The sequence below is a fragment of the Kogia breviceps genome, chromosome 4, assembly GCF_026419965.1.
Source record: "Kogia breviceps isolate mKogBre1 chromosome 4, mKogBre1 haplotype 1, whole genome shotgun sequence".
In the NCBI taxonomy this organism is placed as follows: domain Eukaryota; kingdom Metazoa; phylum Chordata; class Mammalia; order Artiodactyla; family Physeteridae; genus Kogia; species Kogia breviceps.
The window spans coordinates 33511600-33529221 of record NC_081313.1 but is presented as its reverse complement, the minus strand read 5'-3'; the positions used below and the strand labels follow the sequence as shown (position 1 = coordinate 33529221).

Sequence of the window (17622 nt, the reverse complement as noted above, 5' to 3'; positions counted from 1 at the left end):
TGGTTTAATTGCTGTGGTTGTATAATCAGTTTTGAAACCAGGAAGTGTGAGATCTCCAAATTAGTTCTTTTTCAAGATTGTTTTGACTACTTGGGGTCACTTGAGATTCCATGTGAGTTTTAGGATGGATTTTTCTATTTCTTCAAAAAGTGTCATTGGGATTCTGATAGGAATTCCATTAAATCTGTAGACTGCTTTGTATGGACATCTTAACAATAATAAATACTCAAATCCAAGGACATGGAATGTCTTTCTCTTTATTTATGTCTTCTTTAATTTCCTTCAGCAACATTTTGTGGTTTTCAGTGTACAAGTGTTTCGCCCTCTTGGTTATTTCTAAGTATTTTATTCTTTCTCATGCTATTGTAAATGGAATTGTTAATTTCTTTTGTTGATGGTTCATTGTTTAAGTGTATAAAAATGCAACTGATTTTTATGTGTTGATTTTGTATTCTGCAACTTTTTTTTTGTGTGTGTGTGTGTGTGTGTGTGGCTGCGTTGGGTCTTTGTTGCTGTGCATGGGCTTTCTCTAGTTGCGGCAAGCGGCGGCTATTCTTCGTTGTGGTGTATGGGATTCTCACTGTGGTGGCTTCTTTTGTTGTGGAGAAGGGGCTCTAGGAACGTAGGCTTCAATAGTTGCAGCACGTGGGCTCAGCAGTTGTGGCGCTCAGGCCCTAAAGCACAGGCTCAGTAGTTGTGGCACACAGGCTTAGTTGCTCCATGGCATGTGGGATCTTCCTGGACCAGGGCTTGAACCCGTGTCCCCTGCATTGGTAGGAGGATTCTTAACCACTGAGCCACCGGGGAAGTCCCTGTATTCTGCAACTTTGATGAATTTGCTTATTAGTTTTAATATTTTTTGTAGATTCTTTAGGATTGTCTATGTATAAGATCATATCATCTGCAAACAGAGATAATTTACTTCACCTTTCCAATCTGGATGCCTTTTATTTATTTTTCTTATCTAATTACTCTGGCTGGCACTTCCAGTATTATGTTAAATAGAAGTGGCATCTTTGTCTTGTTCCTGATCTTAGAGGGAAAGTTTTCAGTCTTTCACCATTGTGCATGATGCTAGCTGTAGGCTTTTCATATGTGGCATTTATTATGTTGAGGTAACAAACATCATTTTTAATGGCTGCCTAATGTCTTGGTGCATAGATATGCCTCATATTGTTACATTTAATTATTAATCAACCTCCTATTGCTACATTTAATTATTTCTTGTTTTTAAAACTATATGTAATACTTTGGTGAACACCCTTGCGCAAAAAGTGTTCTCTGAACTTCTAATTATAAAAGTTGACAATTTGCTTCAATAAATATTATTGAGTTGCATCCACGTATCAGACACTGAGCTAGGCTCTAAAAGGACAATGTTGAACAAAATACGGCCTTGCTCTGAAGGAGTTTTAGTCAACTAGGGGAAATAAATGCAAAACACATTCACATAATTTCTCTAAAACTCGATGAGAAGCAAAATAAGGGAAGGCACAAGTTGCCATGTTTACAAAGATGAGGGAGGTTTAAAGAAAGTGCAAATAAATCTTGAAGATAAATTAAGAATTAACCAGGCTCCAGAACAGTACTGTCAAGTAGAAATAAACTATAATACAAGTTACATATGTCATTTAAAATTTTCTAGTAGCCACTTTTAAACGTGTAAAAAGAAACAAGTTAAATTAATTTTAATAATTAATTTTAATCTAATATATTCAGTATATTATTTCAAGTATTTAAAAAAATAAAGAAGTAATAAGATAATTTACATGATTTTCATACTAAAAAATCCAGTGTGTTTTACAATTACAGGATATTTTAAATCAAACCAGCTACAACTCAACTGTTCAATAGCCACATGTTGCTAATTGCTATCCTCACATGGACAGGACACCTGTAGAACTTGCAAACTAATCTCTAATGGCAGAAAGCAAATCAGTGGTTGCGTTGGGCCAGGGTAGAGGAAGAGACGAGCTGCAAAGAAGCATGAGGAAAAACTGGGGGATGATAGCAATCAATGTTCTATATTGATTATAGTGGTGGTTCCATGAGTATGAAACTCATTTGATTGCACACTTTAATGGATGCAGCTGGTTCTGCATAAATTATAGCTCAATAAGTTGAGTTTTTTAAACAGCCAGACAGACAGTAAGGATGAGAAGACTGTTCAGCATCTATCAACACATTTAACACTTTCAATAGAGCTGTCCCAGCTGTTACTGACTTTTACTCTCCAGTGAGAGAACCAATTTCACCTTTCTCTGACAGTGTCATCATTTTTAACTTCTTTGTTAACTTGGTTGCTGACAAGTGGTATTGTATTGTCTTAATTTACACTTATTTAATAACAAATGGAGTTTTTCATGTTTATCTAACATTTACATTTTTCCAAGTTATGTCCAGGTTTGTTTATATCCTCATAATGTCTATAGTATATGTCAGAAAGAAAGAAAAAGAGAGAGAGAGAGGAAGGAAAGAAAGGAACAAAAGAAGGAAGATTCCATTATCACTTATTCATTTGTGCATTTATAAGAACCTATAGTATGTGTGATAGTATGTTTGACACTACATATAACATGAGAGGACATATGAAATTTATAAAACTCACTGCTCCTAACTTAGAATCTCTCTCTCTATCACACACACACACCCACACACACACAATCAAGTGCTGAAGAAAACAAGTAGACTAATGTTAGATCATATAATAAAGGGTAAAGTGATGCAAAGCAAGTGATGGTTTCTTTATCACTCTAATAAATTAGACCTGAAGCGTGTGGACTACGCCCACCACTACAGTCTGGTTCTATGTCCCCAATCTCTCTCTACTTCCATCACCACCTGCCTCAACATCCCTAACCCATCAGAAACGTACCTGACCCCTTCAGCCCCTTCAGACTGGCAGTTCTTGGGAATTCTACTGGGTTATGTTTTGTTTGTCAACATAATATCCACTCCTCCACGTGGTTCTCGTTTCAGTAAACTGAAACCTCAGCTCTCACTGAATGACCATCTTAATATTCTTGAGGAGAACATTTGGAAGCTGCTGCCCCTTCCACCTCTGGAAAAACTCAAAAATGAGGGCGAGACAGACAAGGACAAGCAGCACATTCATGTATGAGGGGGCGAGGCCGGAGGGGAGTGAAGAGTGGCGTAGAAAGAATGAACTTGCTCCCCTCGGCCTGACCCTCGCAAATCACTTTGATTTCAGTTTCTCTACGAACGATCCATGGATGCTCTGGGGAAGCTGCTGAGGACCATGATGTGGGATAACGTGAAAGCAGAGGACTGTCAAGAAATGTTCAACGTGAGTAGGGCCACTGCTCAAACTGACTCCCATAGTCCCTGATCGGTGCTCCAAGGCACCCTCCAAACTCTGCCTCATCCAGCCCGACCCACGTGGCCCTCCCCACTTAAAAAGGGCTTGTGGTGAGGCCAGCACCCTGTTCCAGAGGAGGCAGAGCGAGAGCGAGAGAACGAGAGCGAACGTATACGAGGATACTAAGGAAAGACTTTTACTTTTTGACCAACAGCTTCTCCGAATGTGGCTTGTTTCACAAAAAGAGTGGGAAAGGGAAAGAGCCTTCCAGATCACCGCGAAAGTGCTGACAAATGATATTGAGGTAAGGAAGCCCGTAAAATGGATGGATGGCATTGCTTGCTAACAGCAGGGACCTCTGAGGCCGCTGGAATCCAAAACTCGTGCGTGACAGATCTCCAGTCCCAGGTGGAGTCTTTCAGGAGAACCACCGGCGAGGTCTGTCCTAACCCAGGGCGTCTTTGCTGGCTTGCTCGCTTACTTGACCACCACCCTTAAAGTCCGAGATTCCATTTTATTCTAAGGGCCTGCACGGAAGGAACAAGGGACTTAATATCCAGTGTTGGGACTACCGTGGGACATCGTCAAGCCACCCTGTCACCTTGGGGTCCCCCTTTGTCCTGCAGGCACCAGAGAAATTTAAAATCGGCTCACTCCTTGTTCTCCTGGTTCCTCACTCCTGTGACACCCTGCCCTCCATCCGCCAGGCGGCTGCTAGCTTGGCTATTGGTCTGTTCTGCATAAAAGGTGAGGGAAGGATGTGAAACCCAGAGATGCAGAGAAGATAACTGTTTTCTTTTGTTCTCAGCTTTTCTCCACGTCCATCTATATCTCTCTCCTTCCTCCTCTCTCTCTTTCTCTCTTTCTCCTCCCCCAGTTCAGCCATTTCTGAGTTCTGATACCTTAATTATGTCACAATTTGTCTCTCTTTTAGATCCTTTTTCCTCAGTGGCTCTGCTTTCTGGTTTTTTTAAAATAAAGATAATAACACCAGAGCATGATAAAGAGTCATTAAAGCAGGGAAAATGTTTCGAGAGAGTCCAATTTAAATCACACAGCCATTGGGCATATTAGCAAAGCTTTCTCTATCACACGGCTTTCTTCCAGAGGAAACTGCACTATTATTATGGTGCTAAAGTGCCTCTCAGAGTTTCCTAAAAGAGATAACTTTGTGGAGGTTTTTCCAGCTTGCATAGCAGGACCTCTGTCTGCTCTGCCAGGACACGGGAATAACTGTCAATGTCAGGAAATATAAGGAATTTTAAAACATCAGTCTCAGGCCGAAACCAACACTCAGGGCTTCCTGATTAAATCCAGGTTAAATAAGCAGGCGTTCGGCCGAGGTGGGCCCTGCATCGTATGCACAGGTCTCTGTAGACCAGGTGCAGCCAGGAACACTCAGCCAGGTTGACTGCAGCTCATGCCCATGTTGGGCTCTTCATTCTCTTAGGTACTCGGTAAACATTTCTTGAGTAACTTTTCATGTGTCAGGCACTGTTCTGATGCTGGAAGCACAGAGATATTATAATTCTAAGATTCGCATAAGAAAAGTATGTTAGATTTGCCGTGCAAAAGCTTTTGAGCCAAAAGGTGGGATTTGGTTGGGGGCAGAGGGCAGAGTCAGTTAAAAAGGACAAACTATTCAACAGAGCCCGAATAGGTCTCTTGGGATATGAGACAGTCAAGGGACAGTCCCTTGGGATATGGGAAGATAATTCATGAAGGGTATATGCTTTTACCAAAGCCAGGAAAAAAAAATGAATTAAGGAAGTGAGAACTAAAGGACCATTTTAATAAGAGAAGAAGTGTGCCAGAGAGGGACCTCATAGGAAGAAAGGAATTCGAATTCTATTATTGTTCTACCTATTCTCCCTTTAGTGTCCTTTATTTTCCTGAAACATGCAAAGTTCAGGCCCTTAAATATTCTTTGTTAACAAGAAATCCCATATTTCATTATTCACGTTAACTCTTTCTTGGTTGACCAAATAAATATGGTAGAGAAAAACGATGATTATTTTTTTATTAGATACAGGTAACTAGTGTGATACTAAATTAAATACCCATTTAATACTCATGGGTTGTTGTTCAGTCAGTTGTTAAAGCAGATGAGGGATCTGAGGTTAAGAAATTTACCAGTTGCCTGGACAATTGAAAGCAGTGGAGCTGGACTTTGAGCCCAGGTGGTCTGCCCACTGGCTGGGCTGCCTTCCAGAGTGGTTCAGGTGTGAGTTTCCTCAATTACTACACTCCATTCCAACAACAAACAGAATATCATTACCGTTTAGGTCTGCATTTACAAATTGATATCAACAGTCACTTACACAATTGCTGATGTTCCTATTACAATGGTTGCCTTACCATTTCCTCCAAAGTGGCTCAGTGCAGAATGGAACTCCAACAGAGACAGCAGTATAGCAGAGGAGTAAGAGCCTGCGCATTGGTGTCAGACCGGGGTTCAGGTTCCAGCTCTCCTATCTTTACTAACTGCGTGATCCGGCCAAATGGCTTTACACCTCTCTGCCTCAGCTTTCTCAACTGCAAATAACCTCAGATCATTTTTAGGAGCAATGAGATCATTATGTGCAGAGTATTTAGCATGCTGCTGGCATGCAGAAACTACTCAATCAGGGTTTGATCTTATGCTCACCATCTAATCAGACAGGCTTTAGTGGGTTTGTTAAAGGCATCCGGCAGCTGAATTAGCGTCACATCAAAATACAGACAGCTTCTTCAACCCCTATCAGCTCTTTGAACTCCTAGGTCACCCTTTGTTGATTGTAGGCATTCGCCTGGAAGTGGAAAGACTACAGGATTTGCAGGAAGGGCTGCAACGTGATGACGTGCAGGTCCAGATCAAGATTTCCTCCAAAATAGCAAAGGTAATAGATACGGAGGACTGGCCAAGAGATGTAAGGATGATTCCGCGTTGATTTCCAAATGAGTCAGCTGTGTACACCCGGCTACCCATGAGGGCAACAGCCTAGCCATTCTAGCTGAATGAAAGACCTTTGTCCACTCATTTATTAACTCTGGGTCCATGTGCACAGGCAACACCTGCTACTGATCATATCATACTCTGGGAAACCTGGGGAACCAAGTGGCCCTCTCCAGGGTGAGGGAGGCAGTGGGGTGAAGTGGAAGGAACAGGACTTTGGGGTCGATCAGACGCACTCTGTGTGCACTGCTTGAAGTGTGTGCACTGGGTGATCAGTCTCCTCATCTTAAAAAAAAAAATGCATAACCTCCCTCTCAAAGCTGTTGTGAGGACTGGTCGATCAAGTCATTCATTTATCCATTCGCCTAATATGCCCTGTGCACGTACCACATGCCACACTTTTTTCTAGGCTCTAAGGATAGAAACGCCTGCCCTCATTGAGCTTGCATCCTAGTAGATGGAGCAGCCAGATAAATATGATGTCAGATAGTGACAATTGAGAAAAATAAAATCAAGGAAGGGAATAAAGAGTACGGGAGGGGTGCTCCCCTAGGAAGACCTCTCTGAAAGGCAGAACCATGGAGACATCTAGAAAAGAACATTCCAGGCAGAGTGGAAACAGCATGTGCAAAGGTCCTGAGGTGGAGAAAGAAGTGGGTCATGAGATCCAAAAGACAGCCCAGAGCTGACTGAAGTGCCTTCCAGGACTTGTTAAGGATCTTGGCTTTTATTCCAATTGAAATCAATAGCCAGCAGAGGTTTTGAACAGAAGAGTCAAGACCACTAGGTACACTGTGGCAGTTGTGAAATGTACAAGGGCACCCCTGTGTGAGGCAGCATCATTCCTAACGTGGACATTGTAAGTTTATATGTGTATTATGGCAGTTATCCACAGAGGGCAGTAAAGGGTCCAACAAACTCAGTCACTGTGACAATAACAGAGAACTCTCTTGAGAACAGGGCACTTTTCCTAATTTACAAAAGCTCCTTATGGGCTAGTGGTGGTTCTGCAAGGAGGAACGTGATTGGACTTATATCTTCTGAAGGGTCATCAGGCTGCCATGTTGAGACTAGACTATAGGCTGGCAAGAGTGAAACTAGTGAGGTTAGTTTGAAGGAAACTGTAAGAATCTACATATGAGATTAGGTGGCCTGGACTAAGGAGGCAGCAGCGGGGATGAGAAGGTGATGAGAACATAGGAGACAAGGCCGTGGGGGACAGGGAGGGAACATATGTCAAATGCCTAAGAAAGTGTCTGATGCATGAGAGGTGCTCGAAAACATGAATTCCCTTTCTTCCTTTCTTCCTAAACCAATATTCATCCCAATATGAAAAAACAAAAACAAAAAAACACATAACTGTTGAGCTTGGACCCAGGCAGGCATTTCGTGTTATACAGAACAGAGGCATGAGTCTAGGCCTTGACCTTGGAGCCATGGTAACTCAGAAACCGGCTGGGATATGCAACTCCTCGTGAAGAGGAACTCATTTCCTCTCAAACATGGTTCTACCAAACATCATTGGGCCATTTAATACTACTGGAGGAAGTCGGTTGTGAATAGGAATGTTTTCATATGCACAAACTCATAATCATGACCATCTTGCTTGGCTAAAGCCCAGATAATGCTCCTGGACTTTATTCAAACTTTTAACTTTTCACCTTCCCTGCCTGCCTTTTCATTCTTATACACGGAAAGACATATACAACCAAACATGGTATATAGTTCCTGTTTAGAGACCAAAATTGCAAAGTTTTTATTTTCTTCACTTTTTATTGACTACTCTTGATCTTGAAACATGCAAAAGCAAAAGACAGCATTCATAATAATTCACCCTCTGTGTGAAGTAAGTCAGAAAGAGAAAAACAAATACCATATGCTAACACATATATATGGAAACTAAAAAAAATAAATGGTTCTGAAGAACCTAGGGGCAGGACAGGAATAAAGACACATATGTAGGAATGGACTTAAGGACACGGGGAGGCGGAAAGGTAAGCTGGGATGAAGTGAGAGAGTGGCATGGACATATATACACTACCAGATGTAAAATAGATAGCTAGTGGGAAGCAGCCGCATAGCACAGGGAGATCAGCTTGGTGCTCTGTGTCCACCTAGAGGGGTGGGATAGGGAGGGTGGGAGGGAGGGAGATGCAAGAGGGAAGAGATATGGGGATATATGTATATGTATAGCTGCTGATTCACTTTGTTATACAGCAGAAATGCAGCATTGTAAAGCAATTATACTCCAATAAAGATGTTAAAAATAATAATAATTCACCCTCTGTATGGATACTGTGAAGCACCAGGTATTTAGCACAGCACTTAGTACACAGTGATAGATTTCCTGAATTTTCAAGCCTAGCTATTCTTTGGCAGACACAAGACTTATTTCTATGATACGTGAAATGTATTTGAAAGTACTTTACAACATATAAAATGGCATATAAACATTATGCATTATTTTTCCTTTATGGGGTATGATGTAACTTCAGGTTTGGAGAGGAAATTGCCTTGGCAGGCCTGGAATTTAATAAATAATGAAATGATCAAGAGATAACTCCAAGGAAAGTCTACTTAAAGTTGAAAGGTCGTGTCTACGTCCTATTTTAGTATTCTCTCTGGTTTCTATGGCCCCAGTCACATGCTAACTTTGTGGAAAGCCCAGTGGTTTCTAATACCCTAAAACAAAGAATAGGTGTCCAGATATGAAGTGAGGTGGCTGACGACATGAGTCTTTCTGGTTCATTCTCAGATCGTCGGTAGACTCATCCCAAGTGAAAAAATGCTCATGTTCCTGGGGGAAACCCTGGATGGTCTGGAGAGCCTCAACCCCACGTGTACAAAGGCATGTGGCATCTGGATGATTGCTGCCCTGAAGGAGCAGGGAGCCGCTTTAGAAGATCAGGTGAACCAAGAGCCAATCTGGCAACCGAGCAGAATTCTAACACTTCTGAAATGCCAATACCAGAAGTAGGTCGCCACTTCTCAGTTGGTCCTCTGATGGGCCACAGGCGGGAGTGCGCACGGCCTCAAGAGGCCTCAACTGAGACCCAAGTTGCGTGTGAACAGCCAGGCTCACACTGAGTGCCTGTCTAGCCTGACTCAATCGCTTCTCTAGTCTGTGATGATAAGAACTTTACAGACTGCCACTCTCTGGTCAGAGGCACGTGGATCATGGAAAACTGGGTTGTGAGGTCTGCAAGGATGAGCGTGACCTTTAAGATGGCCACTGAGGGCCAAGAGAATTTTCTAATCTCACTGCCACTCTGCGAGCTGCTCTTGAACACCCCTTAGGTATTTTCTGGTAAAGAAGGACGTCACTGGGGAACTGACTAAAAGAAAAGTCTCAGTCACTCCTCCCAACTGGAAAGTGAAGCAGAGAGAACAGGATTTAAATTCAGGAAGCCTGGTTAACAGCTCCAAATGGAGATATTCTACTCTCTCTCTTAAAGTCAGAAACAGAATACCAGCAATTCAGAGATTGAGGAGGAAAAGAATCTTTAACACAAAAAAGGCTTTCCAAGGGGAACAGAAGGAGGAAGTTATGGTCCCCATAGCCCAGAATCAACCACCCTAAATTTAAAATTTTTCCAAAGCATCATTTTTAGAAATGACCTCTGTGCTAATTACTGTCCAATCAGCTTTTTTCAAAATCATTCATTGAGTACATACTATGTGGCAGGCCCTGGGCCAGTCATGAGAAAGTCAAAGGTTAATAAATTTGGAATGTCCATGTTATTTGTGTGCTTAGCATAAAAGGGGAAGTTGTTCACACACTAAGTAAAGGCTTACAATAGGGACCTAAATCCTCTCCAAGAATCATTGAAATGGGACTGTGTGGTATTCATGTTTGCAGGATATTTATGATTAAGGAATTATAATTCTGAGAAAATATTATATTTACCTAAAAGTGTGTATCCAAAGTAGGTGGGAAAAATTTCCACTAGAAGCAAAGGTTCTTTAGCATGGAGACATGCCCTTATCCATGTCAAAAGCCAGATGTGTAATATCATTCCCTACTGCACACAGATTAAAACCCAAACTCAGAAAGGTGGCCCTCAATGCCCTTTAGCATCTGGCTTCATCTTTCCTATCAAGTTATCTTCCTTTATCACCTTTGTTCTTTCTTTGCTCCAAACTGGACCATTCTCCTATTCCATAAACCTTTTCCACATTTGCCTCTACCATGCTCTCATGCCATTTTCCTGTATAGATTTTATGTTTTTACAGCCATCATGTTCACAGCAAAATGGAGCTGAAGGTACAGAGTTCCCATATACCTCCTTTCTCCACACTACCGACATCCCACATCACAGTGGTACATTTGCTACAATCGATGAATGCACATTGACACATCATATAATCACCCAAAAGCCATAGTTTATGTTAGGGTTTAGTCTTGGTGTTGACAAATGTATAAGGACACGTGTTCACCACTGTAGTATCCTACAGATTAGTTCCACTGCTCTCTAAACCCTCTGTGCTCTATTCTCATGGTGTCTGATTTTACATCTTTACCTGTGCTCTTCCTTCTGATAAGGATGACCTTCCCCACCATCTCCACCTTGCCTTTTGGAATTGCTATATATCCTTTGAGACCCAGACCAGATGTCCCTCCACAGTGCCCTCAGTTACTTCTGGATTCCCCTATCAGTCCTGTCCACCTCTTGTAACACCATTTGCCATACAGAGCCTTGTGCACAGCCCTTGGGTATATGGCTGATGTCCCTTATGAGACCACCCATTCCTTTTGAGAAAGGGCTACATCTTATTCATCCCTGGTAATAAAATCCCTGGCCCCACAATGCCCAACACAGCACCTGGTATAATGCAGCCTTTTGCTAAATGTTTGCTAAATTGATTTAAAAATAAATGCCCAATTTATCGATAATCATCCTGAGCAAGAGATAGGCCATATGTAGAATCAATTACTTTTTAAACATTATTTCTAGTTCATCAACCACCACCCACAATATGCTAACCGTACATGACCTAAGCCATCCATGTAGAGGAAAAATGGCAACTCAGTGTTTGATTCGGCTTTTTCTTTTTAGCTGTTGGAGATCTTGGGCATAATTTACCATCACATGCCGGTCCTCAGACTAAAGGAGGAAAGTTTTCAGTTGATGCTGGAAGCCATCTCCCAAATAGCCAGCTTTCACATGGATGCAGTTGTTGCCAACCTTTTACAGAAGCCTCTGCCCTTTGACAGGTAGATTCTAACTGAGCTGGTCCCTTTTCCTAGGGAAGGCCACTCTGTAAGGTATTGGGGAAGAATCTGTGGTTTGAGAGAAAGATAGCAAACAGAAGTTGAAAACACCTCACCTGAATAATTTCAAAAATGGTGTTTGAATCACAGGTAATGGTTTTCCAAGTATTTTTCAAATATATGTCCTCATTGGATGATGAGAGTTTTAGATGTGTGTGTGTGTGTGTGTGTGTGTGTGTGTGTTTATTTAATAGCAATAAGTGAGTATTAGAAAGTGAATATTTCTCCCCTTTCTGGTTGCCTAAAATGAATCTACATGAGAGGTCTCTGTCTTGATGGACATTAACAAACCTCAGCAACCCAAGGCCAGAATGCTAGATTGTTAAATAAAACATCCTTATTATATCCCCAGACATGTTGGCATGTCCATCCGTCCTTGCAACTGCGATTAGTCATAATGTGGTTTTAGAGTGGATCAGATGAAAAAGCTCACAGCACAAGGAGCAGAGCCTTATCGGCTTCCTGCCGTGCTTCCCTAGGGACACAAAGACACTGCGGAAGGCTCTGGCTGAGAACCCAGCCTCCAGTGGCAAACTCTTGGGAGCCTTAATAGACAAACTGGAGAATGAGTTAGAAGATGACCTCGCGGGGACAGAGGCGATCTCCGTGAGCTGGACAACCTGCCACCCGCCCGGGATGCTGCCCGACTCCATCCCACCTGGCACTGGGTGATGTAGCATTAATCGCACTTCTTCCCCTCTCATACCCTGGTTTTAAATCAATTCCGTTTTACATTGGACAAAGATGGCAGTGATTTTGTCTGCAGCTGATCATGTTTAGAAGGAAATTTCTCATCAGCCCAAAGAAAGTCTATGTCTCTGTACTTCCAAATTAGTCTTCAAGATATCCACTTGCTATTGAAAGACCCCAATACTGGTGCCCCCTGGAGTTTGGAGTCACCCCACATGACAGCCCTGAGAGAGAAACACAGCAGAAGTCAAGAAGTTTCCAGACAAATAAGCCCTCCCTTTTCTATGTGCTTTCACCACAAGTGTGGTCAACCTGGAAAGCGATCCTTTGTAGAGAAAACAAACTGGAAGATCAGCCCTGCCTGCCTGACCACAGGGTCCTTTCTCCCCTCAGGTGGCCTGTGCAATTTATGAAGTGGTGTCGACAGGCACCCCTGTCGCAGGCTTGTACCCAAAGCTGCTCGCCCTTTCCCTGAAGCTGGTCAGCTGCACACTGGGCCAGAAGATGCCCACTTCGACCCTAAACCACCGCCACGGGTGATGCAGCAGGGAGAGCGGCTGCAGATCGCAGACCCCTGCAGGTAAACAGCCAGGCGGAGAGGGACTTCCAGAGCAGTCCTGACCCCAGACTCCAGAAGGGGTTGGCATGGCCTCAACTACCCGTGAAGAAACAAGGCCCCTCCATCCTTGAGCCTCGTAGCTCTTCTTCCCTGGGTACCCGGCACAGTTGCCCAGAACGGTCATATAACGAATAAGCAGTTATGTCCTCTTCCCTAGAGGGCCCGATCCACTTCCTTTGTTTTCTTTCATTGAGACCTTTCAAGGAAAGTTGGAATTCTGTGATTTTCAAGGCCACCAAGGAAAGAATATAAAATAAAAATAAATACCACATTTCCTCAAATCTAAGACTTCTCCAGTTGAAGGAAGCAACATTATTTTGCGTTAACATTGAGAAAGGAAAAAAAAAAAGAGTCCCAATTAAGTCATGAATCAGTGCTTTCTTATACTATTAAATTTGCATTTTATACTGATCCAAAAAGCTTTGAGGATTATTAGGTATAGATTTTTAACCTTTATCACACTGCTCTGCTTTCCTGTTCTTTTGCATTAACTTTTTGTTCCGATGTCAAATCAACCTTTTTAAAGAATTTTATATAGCAGTTAGGCTCAGCACATGTAGTTCCAATAATACATGTAACTTTACTAAAACGCCCACAACTCAAAGAGCCATACCTAAATCCATGCATGTACACGCATTGTATACACAGGCAATAGTAACTGCATCACAACTACTGTCTGGCCAACAATTGCAACGCACTATCCATTGTGAGATACATCCTGATTTCCAAGGTGCTGTTTTGTTTTAGAACCAGTGAAACAGCCTCCATTCACCCAGGAGTGAGGGAGCATTGTAAGGAACATTTTTTTTAAAAAGAAACACAATGTGCTATATTTATTCTGTAGAATACAGTGTTTACAAGTAACCAGATCCACACATATCAATAAAGAGCCCCAAGATATAATAAGTGAAAATACAGAATACAGGCAGCTTGATGATATTTATTAAGGACTTGGGGATCCACAATTCCTTGCATGGCACTGACTTACTTTTGTGATGCCAACTGTCTCCTTCAGGCTCTCGACTACAACTCTGAAGTGTGTGCAGGCCCAGGCCATGAAAGAAGGGCTGGCCAAAGAATCTGACAAGGGGGACAACATGTGGACCCTCCTCAGCAGTCCCAGTAGGCACCACATAGGAGTCTGTGCACTGGCCAGGTAATGTGAAGATATTCCAGAACTGGATACGAAGGAAAAAACTGAAAACAAAGTAAAAATGCAATGCAGGCAACTTCACTGACAGCAACTGATTCAGTAAGGACTTATAGTCCAGGAGGAAAAAAAACAGGGAAGAAAGAGCAAAGGGGTTGGGAAGAGACAGCAGAATCAGCCCCAAACTCACCCATCCCACAAAAAAATAGCGATACAATGAACAGTTTTAGGCAAACTACACTTCAGTCGGGCACTTGGATAGGCTATTATAGTTAAACCTTGATGCTCTTTCCTTTTTAACATTCCTTTTTGGATAATTTATTTTCCTGATAGAGAAATAGACTAAAGTGTCTTCCACTGTTCTGAAAGAAAAAAGTCTCTGCTACCATGGGAGCCTTGGTTTTCTAGGAGCATGGCCGTATGGCAACACAGGGTCATACTGGACATCACGGAACAACTGTTCCCATCCCTGACCTCCTCCTCGGAGAACTGCTGGATAATGGGCGCAGCTTTCTTCTCTGAGGCAAGGGAGCACAGCCATCCCAGCAGGCCCGTTGGGTCCCAGTGGGGTATTTCTCTCAGGAGTTCAGTGGGAATTTGAGCCACAGAAGAGGGACCCTCTCTGGGATCTTTGGAAATGGAGAGATCCAGCTATTGCCAGAGCAGAGAGAGGGAGAAAGAGAGAGGAAAAAGAACCCAGCCTCACCCTCTTCCTGCCCTCTGGTCTGCAGACATCAACTCCCAAGACAGAGAAGGGTAGAGAATCAACCTGGAAGGGACTAAACAAAATGCAACCAACAAATATATTATGGTCCTTTCAAACTCTGGGATAAAGGCTGACCCAGTCAATGCAAAGAAAGAAACTGTCAGTAACTCCTGTTTTCCCTGCTCCATGTTTCCATTTAGATTAGAAATACCTTCTTAACTAGGTATTTTGGTTCTCATCACCACATAACCTTGACCTGTGGAGTGCTCACTTCTAGAGCTTAGTTCCTGCCAGACAATTTGAATTCACCAGAGGGCTTCCTCCTCTGCCCCACAAGCAGCTGGGACCCTACTCTTTAATCATAGCTATAATGCCTTTGGAACTCTCCTGAAGGGAGGCCCTTCTCTGAACTAAAGGTGAGGAGTGTGTCATTTTCAGCTCATGAAGGAGCCAATCCTTTGGAAGCACGGGAATCTACGGGATGTGCTGATCTTGATGGATCAGAGCACCTGGGACTCCAACACCATTCTGAGGCAAATGGCCATCCGAGGGCTCGGTAATACTGCTTCTGGAGCCCCACACAAGGTAAAAGGAGTTTGGGGGGGGACACAAAATAGTTCATCTAAGTAGAGTTTTAAAATAATTATTTACTAACCCACACCCTGTGGTTGCATAGAAATTAAGTGAAAATCCAAATAAGTTGCTGAAGTGGTGGCTCTTGGGTTGAAGGACACGTGACCCTAAGAGAATGTCAATCCCCTCATCTGGGGTCTCCTACCCTATTCCAGATACACATAGAACAATTTTCGAGATTAAGAGACCTTATTTCAATATAGGTAAAGAAGCACAAGCAGATAATGTTAGAATCTATCGTCAGAGGCCTCTATCACCTGGCCCACGCCGAGGTCGTCTGTGAAAGCTTGAAGGCTCTAAAAAAGATCCTGGAGCTGCTCACAGACCGAGATGTAAGCTTCTACTTCAGAGAAATAGTGCTGCAAACAAGAACCTTCTTTGAAGACGTAAGTGAGCCTGTTCAGGAATCTTCCCTCCCCAGAAGTGAATTCAGGTAGCGCTTGTAGCAGACCAGTTTGATGTCCATTTGCATGCCTTGGCCTGCCCTAGAGATCACCTGCCCCAGAGGTCACCTGTCCCACAGACCACCTGCCCCAGAAGTCACCTGTTCAATTCCTGTGCAGCCTGTTGGCTTCCTGTGTGTCTGCCTGAGGGTATTCTCTAGCCCAGGAATCATGATTGGTTTGAGCAAGGTGGGCCGGATGTGTTGGGAAAGGACCCTCAAACAACAGGAAAAGAGAGTTTGTAGATAAACTCCCTGGCTTCCTCACCCCTCAGAAGGACGGTGCTCCACTTGCCCATAAGGGTACCACACTCACTAATGTTCCCTTTCGTAGCTTTCCTCTCTTGCCTATCATGCTTCCTGGGCCCACCTCCCAGATAAGTGACTTACACCTAAATCCCCATCTCAAAGTCTGCTGTTGGGATGAATGGGTTTGCAGGGTACAAATAGAGACACAGATGTAGAGAACAAACATATGGACACCAAGGGGGGAAACGGGGGGTGGAGGGGATGAACTGGGAGATTGGGATGGACATGTATACACTAATATGTATAAAATAGAGAACTAATAAGAAGCTGCTGTATAAAAAAATAAATAAAGTTCAAAAATTCAAAAAAAAGAAAAAGGAAGTCTGCTGTTGGGGGCACACAGCTTATGACAGTACTCCCTACAGGGCTAGATGTTATTGCCTCCAACACTACCTTTTCCACGTGCAAGATTTCAAAGACTCAAAATGCTTGCGCGGTTCATTTCATCCAGGAGTCAGTAAACTGCCCCATGGCTCAACGGCCAAATTCGACCCCCAGCATCTTTTTGTAAATGAAGTGTTATTGGAACACAGCCATGCTCACTGGTTACATATTATCTATGGCAGCTTTCACACTTCATCCCGCAGAGCTGATTAGTTGGTTATAGAAACTGTCACCCCGCAGAGCTAATTAGTTGTTACAGAAACCGTGTGGCCTGCAAAGCCTAAATTACTCACTGTTTGGCCTTTTATGGAAAAATTTTGTCGACCCCTGACATGGTTTATAGCCCTCATTTCAAAAAACATCAGTCAACAACAATCCTAGGCAAAGGAAGGTCATTTTTCTTTATACCTTCTGGCAAACCCGATTTTATTATTTCATTTTGGTTTATTCACTGACATTAATGTAAAAATCTATTTCACATCTAACTTAAACCTATTTTTTTGTGATCTAAACCTGCCTGCTCCTGTTATGTGGTCAGAGGAGATGGAAATTTCTGGCTGCCTCCTCCAATGCATCCTTCTTAAACATTAAGTAAGGCTTTATTAAATTTCCTATCCACCTGATAGTCTCCAGACTGAAAAGTCCTTATTTCCTTCATTATTTACCATAAACCTAATTTTTCAGCTCCTTAAATATTTTACAAGCCAGTGACTGTGTTGTATCCCTAAATGAGACCTGAGAAGTACTGAATAGAATCTAAAGAAAAATTGCCTCTCAAATCCAATCTTTTCCTATTTATTCACTCCAACTTTTTTTAAATCTTGCCCTTTCTTCCTGACTCTTTAGCAATTTATTAACCACACCAACCTCCAGACTGCAGTCTGCAACACATGTCCTCAGTCAATCGTCCTCCAGTGTTGTATTTTTCAGTTTCTCTTGTTTGTGTACTAGCCTCAACCTGGCCTTTGAGAGCAGCTTTCTGCTGGTTTCCAACTATTTTCTCCAGTGTACCAATATTTACTTTTAATTCTCATCTTGTCCCCCAAAATACTTACTGGGCTCTCACTCAATTTAGTATCTTCTGTAAAATAATGAAGATTTTTTTTTTTCATTACACAAATAATTGATGACAATCTTTAACAACAAAGGGTTAAAGTCAGCGC

General features: G+C 42.6%; 1 protein-coding gene across 1 annotated transcript in view; it reads left to right on the top strand.

The window, feature by feature from the left end:
- The window catches only part of MROH2B (maestro heat like repeat family member 2B), a 54026-nt gene that overhangs the window by 32975 nt on the left and 3429 nt on the right, over nucleotides 1–17622 (top strand). Inside the window, 14 exon segments of the mRNA XM_059062334.1 lie at nucleotides 2980–3115; nucleotides 3212–3307; nucleotides 3534–3623; nucleotides 3946–4066; nucleotides 6101–6198; nucleotides 9010–9162; nucleotides 11312–11469; nucleotides 12006–12132; nucleotides 12610–12745; nucleotides 12748–12796; nucleotides 13851–13991; nucleotides 14394–14508; nucleotides 15130–15276; nucleotides 15528–15710. Coding sequence (XP_058918317.1) covers nucleotides 2980–3115; nucleotides 3212–3307; nucleotides 3534–3623; nucleotides 3946–4066; nucleotides 6101–6198; nucleotides 9010–9162; nucleotides 11312–11469; nucleotides 12006–12132; nucleotides 12610–12745; nucleotides 12748–12796; nucleotides 13851–13991; nucleotides 14394–14508; nucleotides 15130–15276; nucleotides 15528–15710 — 1750 coding nt within the window.